The sequence below is a fragment of the Ascaphus truei genome, chromosome 4 (genome assembly GCF_040206685.1).
Source record: "Ascaphus truei isolate aAscTru1 chromosome 4, aAscTru1.hap1, whole genome shotgun sequence".
Classification (NCBI taxonomy): domain Eukaryota; kingdom Metazoa; phylum Chordata; class Amphibia; order Anura; family Ascaphidae; genus Ascaphus; species Ascaphus truei.
In genome coordinates, this window is record NC_134486.1 from 232,859,512 (window position 1) to 232,873,934 (window position 14,423).

At 43.2% G+C, this 14,423-nt stretch overlaps 1 protein-coding gene across 4 annotated transcripts in view; it reads left to right on the top strand.

The window, feature by feature from the left end:
• Nucleotides 1-3,279: 3,279 nt before the first annotated feature.
• TRIM67 (tripartite motif containing 67) overlaps nt 3,280-14,423 on the top strand; it is a 67,330-nt gene continuing 56,186 nt past the window's right edge. For all 4 annotated transcript variants that reach the window (XM_075597003.1, XM_075597005.1, XM_075597004.1 and 1 more), the window contains exons 1-2: nt 3,280-3,425; nt 4,042-4,978. In XM_075597003.1, the coding sequence (XP_075453118.1) occupies nt 3,355-3,425; nt 4,042-4,978 (1,008 nt within the window). In that variant the 5' untranslated portion in view covers nt 3,280-3,354. The remainder of the gene's footprint in view (nt 3,426-4,041; nt 4,979-14,423) is intronic.

Sequence of the window (14,423 nt, forward strand, 5' to 3'; positions counted from 1 at the left end):
TTTCCAGGATCCCCCAAGACAAGAAACAACAAACAGAATACAAGATGAGCGCACTTTAAATACTAATAGAACTGCTCAGACAATTGCTGAGTCAATGACCAATTAGGTAGAGTGACACCTGCACAATGGTAAATGTGCAGGCTTTCAACCACCCACAGTATGGGGCAAAGGGAATGATAATAATAAAATAAGTTAATAAATCACTACTCACACGGCCTTGTGTGAGCAAAGGTCTTCAATTGGTATTTTTACAGTCTCTGATGAGTAAAACCCATCCTGATTCTTCACAGTGGGTTGTTGCACTCAACAAGGCATCCACCGCCCTCTCGTCACCGGTGGGAGGTCCCAGTCCAAAGATATGGATTTGAGAAGTGTATGGTACTTTTACCTGTGGGTGGCTGAAAGCCTGCACACTTACCATTGTGCAGGTGTCACTCTACCTAATCGGTCATTGATTCAGCAATTGTCTGAGCAGTTCTATTAGTATTTAAAGTGCGCTCATCAGAATATCTATGCCTAGCCTGCGAAGATCCAGGACCATGACAGAGTCTGATAGACTGAGCAAAGCCATGTACATAGTCAACTGATGTAAACTCCTTAAAAGGCGGGTAAGGATGGTTACAACAACATTATTAGTAATAGTCTGCATGGATTTATGAGGGATAGGTCATGTCAAACTGACCTTTTTAGTTTCTTTGAGTAGGTAAACAGGATTTTAGACGAGGGCAATGCAAGGTTTATCTACTTAGATTTTGCACACAAAAAAAAAATTATACTGTGCCAGACAAGAGGTTAGTGTACACAATAAAGAAAATTAGTCTGGGTAAAAAAAAAATTTTTCAACTGAATTGAAAACTGGTTGAAGGATAGACAGCAGAGAGTTGTCATAAATGGAACCTTTTCAGGTTGGGCTAAAGTTGTGAGTGGAGTAACTCAAGGATTGGTACTGGGGCCCCTGCTTTTTAACTTGTTTAATAATGACCTTATGATTGGCATAGAGAGAAAAGTATCCATCTTTGTAAAATCAGAGCAGGATGTAATATCTTTACAGAAGGACTTGGATAAACTGGAAACTTGGACTGGTAAATGGAAAATGAGATTTAATACAGATAAATGTAAGGTTATGCATTTGGGAAGTTAGAATAAACAGGCTACTTACAAATTAAATGGGACAAAATTAGGTCGATCATTGATGGGAAAGGATTTAGGAGTGCTTGTAGACCACAGGTTTAGCAATAGTGCCCAATATCATGAAGAAGCTGCAAAGGCAAACAAGATCTTATCTTGCGTAAAATTGTGTATGAATGGAATGGAAGAAAACATAATTTTACCACTGTATAAATCTTTAGTAAGACCACATCTTTAATATGGAGTTATGGAGTACAGTTGGGGGCACCACTCCATAAAAAATACATTATGGAGCTAGAAAAGGTACAGAGAAGAGCCATCAATTTAATAAAGGTAATTGAAGGTCTGACTTATGAGGAATGGCTAGCTAAATTAGATTTGTTTACATTATAAAAGAGTTGTATATTGTAACTATATATAAATATTTTTGGGGTCAATACCAGAAGCTTTCAAAAGATCAATTCATCCTGAGGGCAGTACAAAGAACACAGGGTTATCCCATAAATTTTGAGGAAAGGAGATTTCACCAGCAACAAAGTAAAGGGTTTATTACAGTAAGGGCAGTTAAAATGTGGAATTCATTACCCATGGAGACTGTGATGTGATGGCAGATATAATAGATCATTTTATGAAAAGGTTAGACATTTTTAGAAAGGAGCGGTATACAGGGATATACCAAATAAGTAAACATGGGAAGGATGTTGATTCAGGGAGCAATCTGATTGCCATTTCTGGAGTCGGGAAGAAATGTATTTTTCACCTTATGAGACATCATCGGATAATGTTTCACTGGGGTCTTTTGTTTGTCTTCCTCTGGATCAATATACTGTAGTCTAAATGTTACATTGGTTGAAATCAATGGACATCTTTTTTCCAACCTCATCTACTATGTAACTATGTAACACACTGTATTGTCAACAGAATGACACATAAAATACAAGGTGGTTGAAGAATGTCCATATGAATTAAGTAAACATGTCTACAAAGAATTAATGTATGCATATTAAATATTGGGAATATGTGCAGAAGGATCTGGCTTATGGCTTATTTCCAATCACTAAGCATCATGAGAGGGAGAGACTGTTCCTGTGTGGTTGTGTGTGTAAAATGATGTCACTGTGCAAGTGAGTACAGCCATTTAACAGAAGGGCCAATCACAATGCAGGGATCAGTGAATGGTGGGCAGTCTTGTGTATAGATGACTGTGGGGTAATCGTTACTATACTACACTGTTGTACAAGGCTTTCATTAGATAGGTTCATGAAGAGACCATTTTAGAAGGGGAAAGTGAGACTGTCATTTTATGATCTCCTCATCAAATTCCTTGTTGTATTCTGAGACGAAGCATCAATATGCTTGCTGCATTTTCACAAGAGGAGAGATAAAATCAAAATGAACATGAATGTTTTCAGCTGCCATCTTCAATTAAATGATCCCCAACCCCCTCCAGAAAACCCAAAACTGAATATGCATATTGGCACCAATCAGTCCATCTGCAGCCAAGAAAAAGATTACACATATAATGTCTACATATCCAAAACGGGCTAATTTGTAATGAAATATAAGTTTTGGAATCATAACTGCATATTTTTTTTTACAGAGGAAACCTAAGACCGGTCCCATATAATCATGTGATTGTGTCCCAAAGCTTAGGTATGTTTTGTTCATTCTAAAAGATCAGTACAATCGACATGGACGTTCACCCCCACTGCAATTTTGTTCGCAACAGGTTTTGAGCACAGCAATACACATGCAGATTCTTCACACTAAAATGGTTTAAACCAATTTGGTGTTAAAGACAGATTGCTATACACTTAATGAAGACACCCATCTGGAATGAATCCTCCACTTCCAGTATCCATGTTTACCATAACATAGGTGCAACGGTTCAGATGAAAAACAAAGCAGAAAAATAGGACCACGTGGACAGATGTAAAAATGCTTTGTCTTTATGTAGTACTGTAGGTAAGAGGAATAAAATGCACAATGGCTTCTATTATTATTATTTTTTTTAAATGAAAACACCCTTTCCTGAACGGGAAATGTGTAGCAAGACACTTGTTTGGTAGCAGCCGTTCGCCCTGCCTCCCTCCCTCCTTTTTATTTTTTTTCCCTTGCCAAGACCCCTCCTCTTCCTCCTCCTTTTGATTCTTTTTTTCTATTTTCCGCTGAGCTGCCATCCAAGTAAAAACAGCTGTACTCCTCATTTCCCGGCCAGACGTTTCTATGAGGTTGTCCACTATCGTCAAAGCCAACGCTCTACACCCCCCTGCCCAAGGGGACCGGGCTCAATTAAGGTCAGTCAGCCCAGCAGTGTCAATCCTGCAGGCTTCTTCTTCCTCCTCCACCTCAGCACCGAGGCGCTGTCCGCATGTCTGTGGTACTGAAGTCAGCGTCCATTCTGCTGCCTGCCATCTCCTGTGCAGAGCAGTGCAGGGGGAGGCGTGTAGAATAACAAGGGAGGCATCCAGCGTTCAGCAGGAAACAGGCAGAGATTGTGGCATTCCTGTCCAGGCTGCTCAACCATCCCTACCATCCGCAGCCTCCCGCCACCTCCCACTTTACCCAACCTTGACACACACTTCATTTTCTTCATCCCTATCATCATCTCTTTCACGTTTTCCCCTCCCCTGTCATTTCCTTTCTTTCCCTAGCAGTCACAACATTGTTATTTTTTTTGTATGCTTTCTCCATTGCATCCCACTGCATTCATAGCCTTTCATTACTCTATTTTAGCTTTGCCTGTACTACCTCACCCATTTTTTTTAATCTCTCTCAATCTTTCCATCATTTCATTGCGTTTGGTTCACTGTTTTGCTGATTCCCTATTCTAACCCAGTGTTTCTCCTCCTCCTATATCATTTTCTCCCCTTATCCCCGGAGCTCCCTCTTTACCCTCCCATGACACATCAGTGTTCGTGAGAGAATAAAAGAAGGGGAGGAAATTGGAGCCATGGAGGAAGAGCTGAAGTGCCCAGTGTGTGGCTCGTTTTTCCGGGAGCCCCTGATCCTGCCCTGCTCACACAATGTCTGCCTGCCCTGCGCCCGCACCATCGTCGTGCAAACCCCAGAGAGTGAACATTTGCCCCATGCCGCCCGCCCCATGATGCTGATGGGGGCAGATTATGACTACCCGGACCACCTTGACAAGATGAGCTTGCACAGCGAAACAGACAGCGGCTATGGCTCGTATACCCCCAGTCTCAAGTCGCCCAACGGGGTGAGGGTGTTGCCCCCTGCCCCATCTTTGGGTGCCTCCTCTGGGGCATCTTCCCGGGGCATGCACTGCAGCCCATACAGTTCGTCCTCCATCACCTGCCCGCAGTGCCACCGCAGTGCCTCCCTGGATGAGAGGGGGTTGCGCGGGTTCCAACGCAACCGGCTGCTGGAGACCATAGTGCATAGATACCAACAGGAGCGCAGCACAGTGCCAGGCGCAGAGGGCAGAAGCGCAGCAGCCTCAGGAGGAGTTGGTGCCAGGTGCCAGTTGTGTGATACCAACCCAGCAGAGGCGGCTGTTATGTGCGAACAATGCGATGTTCTGTACTGCTCCTCCTGCCAAAAGAAGTGTCACCCTACCAGGGGCCCCTTTGCCAAGCACAGACTGGTACCAACAACTCAGCCCCCTCCTAACAGCAGCATTGGCACTAGCACCCACAAGCCGGTGAGCACAGCTCTGGTGCCACCCATCACTGCACGCAAGTTCCCCACCTGCGCGGATCACGAACTGGAGAACTACAGCATGTACTGTCTGAACTGCAGGAGCCCCGTGTGCTACCAGTGTCTGCAGGAGGGCAAACATGCCAAGCATGAGATGAAAGCCCTGGGGATCATGTGGAAGCAGCACAAGGTCAGGAGGGGTCAAATGGGACTGGGTAGGGAAATCAGGCTGGTTTTACACAGGAGGGAATTGGGTCTTTTTCTTCCAAATTTGCACCTGGTAAAGAACACGGGATCTGTGAGACAAACTACCCAACTGCTCATATAGTTCTTTGTTTAACCCATTGAGTGCCAGAGAAGACTGCACCACAGTTGGTTTTGAGTTACACTGTAATATTCCTCTTGTTATCCTATCTATTGAATAGTCTATTCTAAACTATAGACCTAAATAATAAATGTTTCCAGCACTCTGAGGTCACAAGAGGTCAGCACTACATTTGGTTATTGAAGGACATTCAAGTGTTCTTGTGTATATGTCCAGGAAATGCAGGCCCTAATGTCTGTGGACTGTAAAAAACATAAAACCTGAATTCATGGCTGTCTCTGTCTTTCAGCAAGTCACCTCCCTATACTTTTAGCACCAGAGTGCACAGCAAGTTTTTTTTTTTTGGTCAGACATTTATAGTTTCTGTATAGTTCTTCCTGTGAAGGCCTGTCTACACTTGCTGCACTATAGCATAATGGTAAATCAATACATTATAAATGTTCTTCATAAAAAAAGCTTTCCGTGTGACCTTTAGTAGTAGTCATAAAGTGTTGTCAATACACTTAAAAGGATACATGAATGCTTGAGTCCTTTGTAGAATAAAAAACTATAAAAGTATAGGATAGGAATTGCTTGGTATAACTGTGCTGTTTAGTATTCATACCACAATAACATAACCTAAAAAGACAGCAAATAAATGCACAAGGCTGATGATGAACCGCTGTCGTTATCGCTCGCCATCAATGGTTGGCGGATGATGGCTCTGGTTTTGGTCAAGTCCATGTTTTGCAGTGTAACAATTAGGCCACTGTGCTCACTATAATGTACATTTTATATCATTTAAATCTACAGTACTTATTTTATGTCACACTCCTATATTTCATTGCATGGGTTTTTGCATGTGATATACTCGCAATGATAATTTTAGCATCATTGATCAAGAAGCACTTTACTATATTAGTGAATAACGAGAATAAGGTCAAGTTGCATGTGATGCTTTGCCTCTCAAAGCAGGGAGGACTGCAATAAAGAAATGTAATTATCCTCTAAGAAATAATATTGTTTTTTTGTTGGAAATAAAGAAAAACAGAGAACCAAACTGCATATCTAGCAACTGTCTTCTCTATACTTGGCTTGCTGTCTTCATGTCAGTAGAATTGCTATGCACTCCTTGTTTAACACATGAGGCAACACACAAAGAGGAAAAACTAAAATAAAAGAACATCACACCCACCAAGTTTCATTGTTTTTACAAACTATAACATTAGAAACAATAATTACCCAAGGCAGGGCGTGATAGGGCAGAACATGTATAGTCACTTGCAAGCTACTATATGCTAACTTGCCACTTCTCTTCAGCTGTAATACTTTAAAAAAGTTAATTTAATACATGAAGACAACAGATTAGGATATATATTCAAGTATATATATACTGTAATTGTGTTGAAAAAAAGCTAGTATGAATTGAAACTGAAAATAGTTTGACATAACTGGTAGGCCTTAAAAGGCATTATCTATCCATATTGAGCACCTTGTCTATCCCTTTTACTGTTCCAGGCATAGCACCCCACGGTCCCTGTGATGTTCCCAGAATAATATGTGTATGTGGCTTTGGGTTGAACCAGTGTCCCTTTTCTTCTGCCGCATTCTTAGAACTGAAGGTGTTATAAAATCATACTAGCAATAACATGACCCTAGAGCCAAAATATCTGTGGCGCTATGTGCCACTGGATATAGTGGGACTAAGAACGTTAAATTGGAGTAAAAAATTATTAATGAGTGAAAACATTGTATAACATCAGAACATTAATGACTAACATTGACAATATTTCCATTGTGTGCTTATCTATTCGATAACCAACATAATTGTGTTATTATTTCTGGCTGTGGTTGGTGTGTGTATATACCCCCCAAAAATTTGTATTAGAATTTAATGTCGAGTTCAGTTAGTGTCAGACACATTTGAACTATACCAGGATAATAAAAACTCATTGCTAGAACCAGGGGTTCCCAACCTGTGTTATGAGTACTACTGGCATTAAACAAGGTCCTGAGTCCCAAGATCCTGTGAGTACAAATGTAGCCAACATTGTTGCAACCTTTGTGGTGAAAGGACATGACAGCACCTCTTTTCTTCTCACACGGGGCTGATTCAAAACAAGGGCCGCTTCTTCCGTTGGCACGTTGTCTATGTCCCACTGCAGCATGCCACTGGTTGCAATAACATTTACTACATCTGTAGAAGAGGTGGGCATAAAGTATTAGTACAGTATACTGTAGTTACTTTGGCACAGATACAGATAGCAAACAGCTAGTTCTATTGTTTTGTTGTAGTGCAGATTAAAATAAATCGGTAGCTGTTGACCTCAACTATTCTACAGTACATATACAATAAACAGGCATAGGGAAGGGAAAGTATAAATTAGTATAATCACGTGACTTTCCACCTAAGTCTTTAGTGCCTAACAGTAAAAAGAATACAGGTAATTTCAAATATACTTATATTTTATCATCATACATCTATAACAGTACCAGACATTTGTGGCCTGAAGAACATGTAAAACTAAGCAAAAACTGGTTGTATTCTAATTATTATAATTGTATATCAAGTCTTATAGCTGTTGTCCTTAAGGTGTTGACTATGACGAGCAAATGTAGTCACCTATAATGTACCATGTTATGTTCATCATATTTCTTTCAATGGTTTAAACATATACTTTAAAGACTGCTCAAAGGAACATACAATTGAATGCGAAATCCATGAATCCATGTGTAGTCATCCAAAGAAGTGAGGGGCAATGAAAATTCCAATCCCATACAATGAACACTGGTCTAGCCTTTATTATACAAATATATATATATATATATATATATATATATATATATATATATATATATATATATATATTGTGACAAACGGCTTACTCCGGGGCTCCGTCGTTTGTCCGGGACTGTTTAGAACACGGTCTTTTAGGGTAGGTTAAATGATGAGGCGTCCCGTACTGTTCCTTTAAACAGGCTATGCCTGGTTTATTCAGTCCCAGGCACTGAGACTGCCACAGTGCATACAACAGAAAACAGATCAAAACAAAAGCTGCTCACCTGAGCGATAACTTAACTTAGATATCCCTGACTCAGGGTTGGAAGTGGCTTTTCCACTCCCAACAACAAAACAAGGTACTTTTGCAGTCTTACACAAATGAACAGAAAGATTGAACCTGTTTGGGGAAGAGGCTTCTCCCCTCTGTAGTTCAGCAGCCTTCCAGCCTCCTGGCTCTTGTGGAGAGACCAGAGCAAACAGGAAATCAGTCTTTCATACCTGATTCCTAATTAGCATGACAGGTGACAGAAATCAGGCAGCAGACAAACTCTGGTCTGGATCTCTCATCCCTCAGTTCCAGCGCTTGCCAAACTGTGGGATGAAGTGTATGTATTATAAGGCTGCACTCCCAGGCCAAACAGGATAGAAACTGTCTAGTATCCTGGGAGCCCTATATACGGAATTTATTACCATCCCCTGGTTTCTGTCACATATCCTCCCCCCCAGCTCAGACCTCGAGGGATGAGCGACCATGGATATTAGGGAGTGCATCCTTGACAACCCGTCAGCATTGCCATGTTTGTGCCCTGACCTGTGTTCCACAGAAAATTTAAAGGGTTGTAGGCTTAGGAACCACCTGGTCACTCTAGCATTCTTTTCCCTGTTTTGACACATCCAGGTAAGGGGTGCATGATCTGTGACCAACCGGAATTTTCTCCCCAACAGATAGTATTTGAGCGTCTCTACAGCCCACTTTATTGCGAGACACTCTTTCTCTACTATGGAGTAATTTTTCTCCTGGGGATTTAGTTTCCTACTTAAATAAAGGATGGGGTGCTCCTCACCTTGAGACTCCTGGGAGAGTACCGCCCCCAGCCCTACCTCAGATGCGTCGGTTTGGACTACGAACTCTTTGGAGAAGTCAGGTGTGACCAACACTGGTTGGGCACAGAGAGCTTCTTTCAGGCTTCTAAAGGCCTGTTCGGTTTCGGGGGACCACTTTACCATTAGCGGTCCTCTTGCTTTTGTGAGGTCAGTTAGTGGGGTTGCCTTAGTTGCAAAATTGGGAATAAACCTTCTATAGTACCCAATTAACCCCAAAAAGGTCCTTACTTGTTTTTTTGTAACTGGCCTTGGCCAATTTTGTATCGCCTCCACTTTGAGTGTTTGGGGTTTGAGTAAACCTCTGCCAATAGAATATCCCAGATACTTGGCCTCCTCCAGACCAATAGTGCATTTAGCGGGGTTAGCAGTTAGTCCAGCAGACCGGACTGCGTCAAGCACAGCTTGGACCTTTGGAAGGTGGGATTGCCAATCTTCACTATGGATTACCACATCATCCAGGTAGGCGGCAGCATACCGAGCATGTGGTTTTAAAATTTTATCCATCATTCTTTGGAATGTGGCGGGAGCTCCATGTAAGCCAAAAGGCAACACCTTATACTGAAAGAGGCCGTCTGGGGTTGAGAAGGCTGTCTTTTCTTTTGCCCTTTCTGTGAGGGGAACCTGCCAGTACCCTTTTGTTAGGTCTAGGGTTGTGAGATATCGGGCTTTGCCCAGTCTCTCTACAAGTTCATCTACCCTGGGCATAGGATAAGTATCAAATTTTGACACCGCGTTTAGTTTCCGGTAGTCATTACAAAACCTTGTTGTACCATCTGGCTTTGGGACTAAGACTATAGGGCTGTTCCACCCACTTTGGGATTCCTCAATTACACCTAGTTTTAGCATTTTTTTAACCTCTAAACTTATAGCCTTTCTTTTGGCCTCTGGGATTCGGTACGGTTTAAGGTTAACTCGGACCCCCGGTTCAGAGACTAGGTCATGTTCAATTACGCTAGTTCGACCTGGCCGTATAGAGAAGATTTCTTTGTTTCTTCTCACTAAATTCTGAACCTCTCGTTTCTGATGAACAGACAGGGTTTCAGCTATGCTAACCTCTGGGTCAGTTTCTTGATTCTCTGACGGACCTGGGGGTACTAGGGTTAACAAGACTTCTCTATCTTTCCAGGGCTTGAGTAGGTTTATATGGTATATTTGCTCAGGTTTCCTCCTACCTGGCTGTCTTACCTTATAATTTACTTCTCCCACTCTTTCCAAGACCTCATATGGCCCATGCCATTTAGCAAGGAATTTACTCTCCACGGTGGGAACCAGAACTAGTACCCTATCACCTGGAGAAAAAATTCTGACCCTAGCACCCTTATTATATGTATTCCTCTGTGCTTCTTGAGCTTTCTCCATGTGTTCCCTCACTATGGGTAGGACTGCAGCAATGCGGTCCTGCATCTGGGCAACATGCTCTATTACACTTCTGTAAGGGGTAACCTCGTGTTCCCAAGTCTCTTTGGCTATATCCAGTAAGCCCCTTGGGTGTCGGCCATACAATAGTTCAAACGGGGAGAAGCCTGTGGATGATTGGGGAACTTCCCTAATGGCAAATAACAGGTACGGTAACAAACAATCCCAGTTTTTCCCATCTTTATCAACCGCCCGCCGTAACATGCTCTTTAAGGTTTTATTGAACCTTTCCACTAAACCATCTGTTTGTGGATGATAGACTGAGGTTCTGAGATGCTTGATTTTTAGGAGTTTACATAGCTCTTTCGTTACTTGGGACATAAATGGTGTTCCCTGGTCAGATAGAATCTCTTTAGGAATCCCGACCCGGGAAAACAGAACTACTAACTCTTTTGCTATGTTTTTAGCTGAGGTGCTACGTAGGGGAACTGCCTCCGGATATCGGGTGGCATAATCTAATATTACCAATATATGCTGATGTCCCCTAGCAGACTTTATTAGGGGTCCTACTAGATCCATAGCAATCCGGTCAAATGGTACCTCTATTATGGGAAGGGGTACCAATGGGCTGCGGTACGCCTTGAACGGGGCGGTGATCTGACATTCTGGGCATGAGGAACAATAATTCGTAATTTCTGCCAGAACCCCAGGCCAATAGAAGCTTCTGAGAACCTTTTCTTTTGTCTTTTCCACCCCTAGGTGTCCCCCCAATGGATGACTATGTGCGAGGTGTAATACTACGTTACGGAATGTCCGTGGTACCAACAATTGTTTATTTGTAACTGATTTCCTTTTATCAACCCGATATACTAGGTCGTTCTCTACCTCGAAGTAGGGGTAAGCAAGTGACCTATCTGGTTGGCCAGGAGTACTATTCTGGTCCCGTATATTTCCCCTTGCTACCGCTAATGTGGGGTCCTCCCACTGGGCCTTCTTAAAACTCCCAGGACTGACCTCTAGGTCAGCGAGGGTCTTATCCGGTTCTGGGGTGGTAAGTGTCTGCTCAACATCTTGATTTGGGGTATTCCCTACCAAAGTAGTGATGGGGAAGGGAATTTTACAGCACTCCTCCTTTTCCCCCTTCTTATTTGGGCCCTCGTCAACCTCCATTTCTGAAAAAGGGAAAGGATTTGTTTCTTCTAATACTTCGTTATGGTCCGCTATTGAACTCTGGGCGCTATTCTGAGCGGGGGACCACATTTTTAGAAAATGGGGAAATTCGGTCCCTATTAACACATCATGTGCCAGTTTGGGTACAATACCCACCTTGAAATCTAAAGAACCAAACTCTGTTTCAAAAAAAACATCAACAGTGGAATATTCATGATTATCCCCATGTATACAACAAATTGCCACTCTTTGTGAACTGTTTCTCTGTTTCTTCTTAATGGGCAAGAGGTATTCGGACACTAGTGTGACCATGCTCCCAGAGTCAAGAAGTGCCCGAACCCTCTTACCATTAACCTTTACAAATGCCCACAGATGGTTATTCAAGGGGTCCTCTGGGCTAGGGCCCATACATTGGGACAACAGCGAATAAGGTTCCACGCTGTTGCATTGCATGGGCTCATCATTTAGTGGGCAGATTTTTGCTGTGTGGCCCCTCTCATGACAATTTACACATTTAGGTACATAGTCTGTGTCCCACTTAGAGCCTTTTCCCGGCTCCCCATGTTGGCTATTGCCCTTAGTGTGCGAACCACTGTTGCTTGTGCTGCGTGAAGGGGGTCGCCGCTCTTCAGCGCCCCTTAACCCCGGTACCCTTTTACCGTCTCTGGAAGAGTCCTGGAACCTCGGGTAGTGGGGTTGCTCCACGACTGTGGGTTGCGGGTGCTCTTCTGCTGCATTGTACCTTTCTACGAGGGCCACAAGCTCATCCGCATTGTGGGGGTCACTCCGACTGACCCAACGGCGTAAGGCAGAGGGAAGTTTCCTCAAGAACTGGTCCATGACCAACCGTTCCACGATGTGGCTGGCTGAGTTGATCTCGGGTTGTAGCCACTTCCGGGCAAGGTGGATGAGGTCATACATCTGGCTTCGGGTGGCTTTATCCATCGTGAAGGACCATGCGTGAAACCTTTGGGCGCGAACAGCCGTGGTTACGCCGAGGCGGGCGAGGATCTCGAACTTCAATTTTGCATAGACGTTTGCTTCGGCTGGCTCTAGATCAAAGTAAGCCTTCTGGGGTTCGCCGCTTAGGAAGGGTGCGATTAGACCAGCCCACTCAGCTTCTGGCCATCCCTCTCTCTGTGCCGTGCGTTCAAACGTGAGAAGATAGGCTTCCACATCATCCGAGGGTCCCATCTTCTGAAGGTAGTGGCTTGCCCTGGTCATTTTCGGAACTGGGGCTGCCGCTGCCAGTGGAAGGTTACTGATAGTCCCCCTCAGGATCTCGAGTTCCTGCTGTAAGCCCTGAGCGAACCGCTGTTGCTCCTCTCTCAGCAAGCGGTTTGTCTCTTGCTGGTTTGCATTCGCGTTTTGCAGGGCTTCATTCGTCTGTTGCTGGTTTGCATTCGCCTGTTGCTGGTTGGCATTAATCTCTTGCTGGGCTATTAGCAGCTGTTGCTGGGCTGCATTCGTCTGCTGCTGGTTTGCATTAGTTTCTTGCTGGGCTATTAACAGCTGTTGCTGGGTTTCATTCGCGTCTTTCTGGGCAGCGACATTGCGTACCAGCGCACCCACCACGTCTTCCATCTTGTTTGCAGAGGATGAAAAAAACTTTTTTTTTTTTTTCTTTCTTTCAAAGTTCTTCAACCCGCAGACCCCCTAGTGCTCTGCCCGCATTCTCCACCATATGTGACAAACGGCTTACTCCGGGGCTCCGTCGTTTGTCCGGGACTGTTTAGAACACGGTCTTTTAGGGTAGGTTAAATGATGAGGCGTCCCGTACTGTTCCTTTAAACAGGCTATGCCTGGTTTATTCAGTCCCAGGCACTGAGACTGCCACAGTGCATACAACAGAAAACAGATCAAAACAAAAGCTGCTCACCTGAGCGATAACTTAACTTAGATATCCCTGACTCAGGGTTGGAAGTGGCTTTTCCACTCCCAACAACAAAACAAGGTACTTTTGCAGTCTTACACAAATGAACAGAAAGATTGAACCTGTTTGGGGAAGAGGCTTCTCCCCTCTGTAGTTCAGCAGCCTTCCAGCCTCCTGGCTCTTGTGGAGAGACCAGAGCAAACAGGAAATCAGTCTTTCATACCTGATTCCTAATTAGCATGACAGGTGACAGAAATCAGGCAGCAGACAAACTCTGGTCTGGATCTCTCATCCCTCAGTTCCAGCGCTTGCCAAACTGTGGGATGAAGTGTATGTATTATAAGGCTGCACTCCCAGGCCAAACAGGATAGAAACTGTCTAGTATCCTGGGAGCCCTATATACGGAATTTATTACCATCCCCTGGTTTCTGTCACAATATATATATATATATATATAATGTTGTACATAAGGTTTTGAGAATCTTCCTACAAAGTAAATTTGCCACTACTAAAATGAAACTCATAAAGTATCCTGTGATTGTGTGTAGGTTTGATGACATTTAATCTCTTTCTCTACTTACCATATAATGAAACAAACAAAACTCTCAGGTTTTCATCAGGGAGTTTAGATTAGTATCTGCATTTAATCTTGTGCCGTATCATTTGCTTGTGTTTATGCCAGCAATGTTTCCCATTCCTTGATTACATTTCACTGTGTGGGAGGATAGGCTATTTGGTACATGGACAAGCTCACCCATCGGTCCTTTAAATTTGTATGTGATAAAACATGTGCACACCAATTTTCTAACCTGGATACGGTACTTACTTTGCTAACAGTAAAGGATTCCACTTACTGTAATATTATATAATAAACAATATGTATTGTGAAAATAAAAGGTCGACAAATAATAGTTACAATATAGTTCTGTCTTCCAGAAGGTCCCATGGCATAGCAACCCCTTAGTAAATATGGTTTAATATGTGCTGGGATTGTGTTCTCATTAGAATAAAGAATCCTATTGTTTCTATCAAAGCGATGAGTAAAG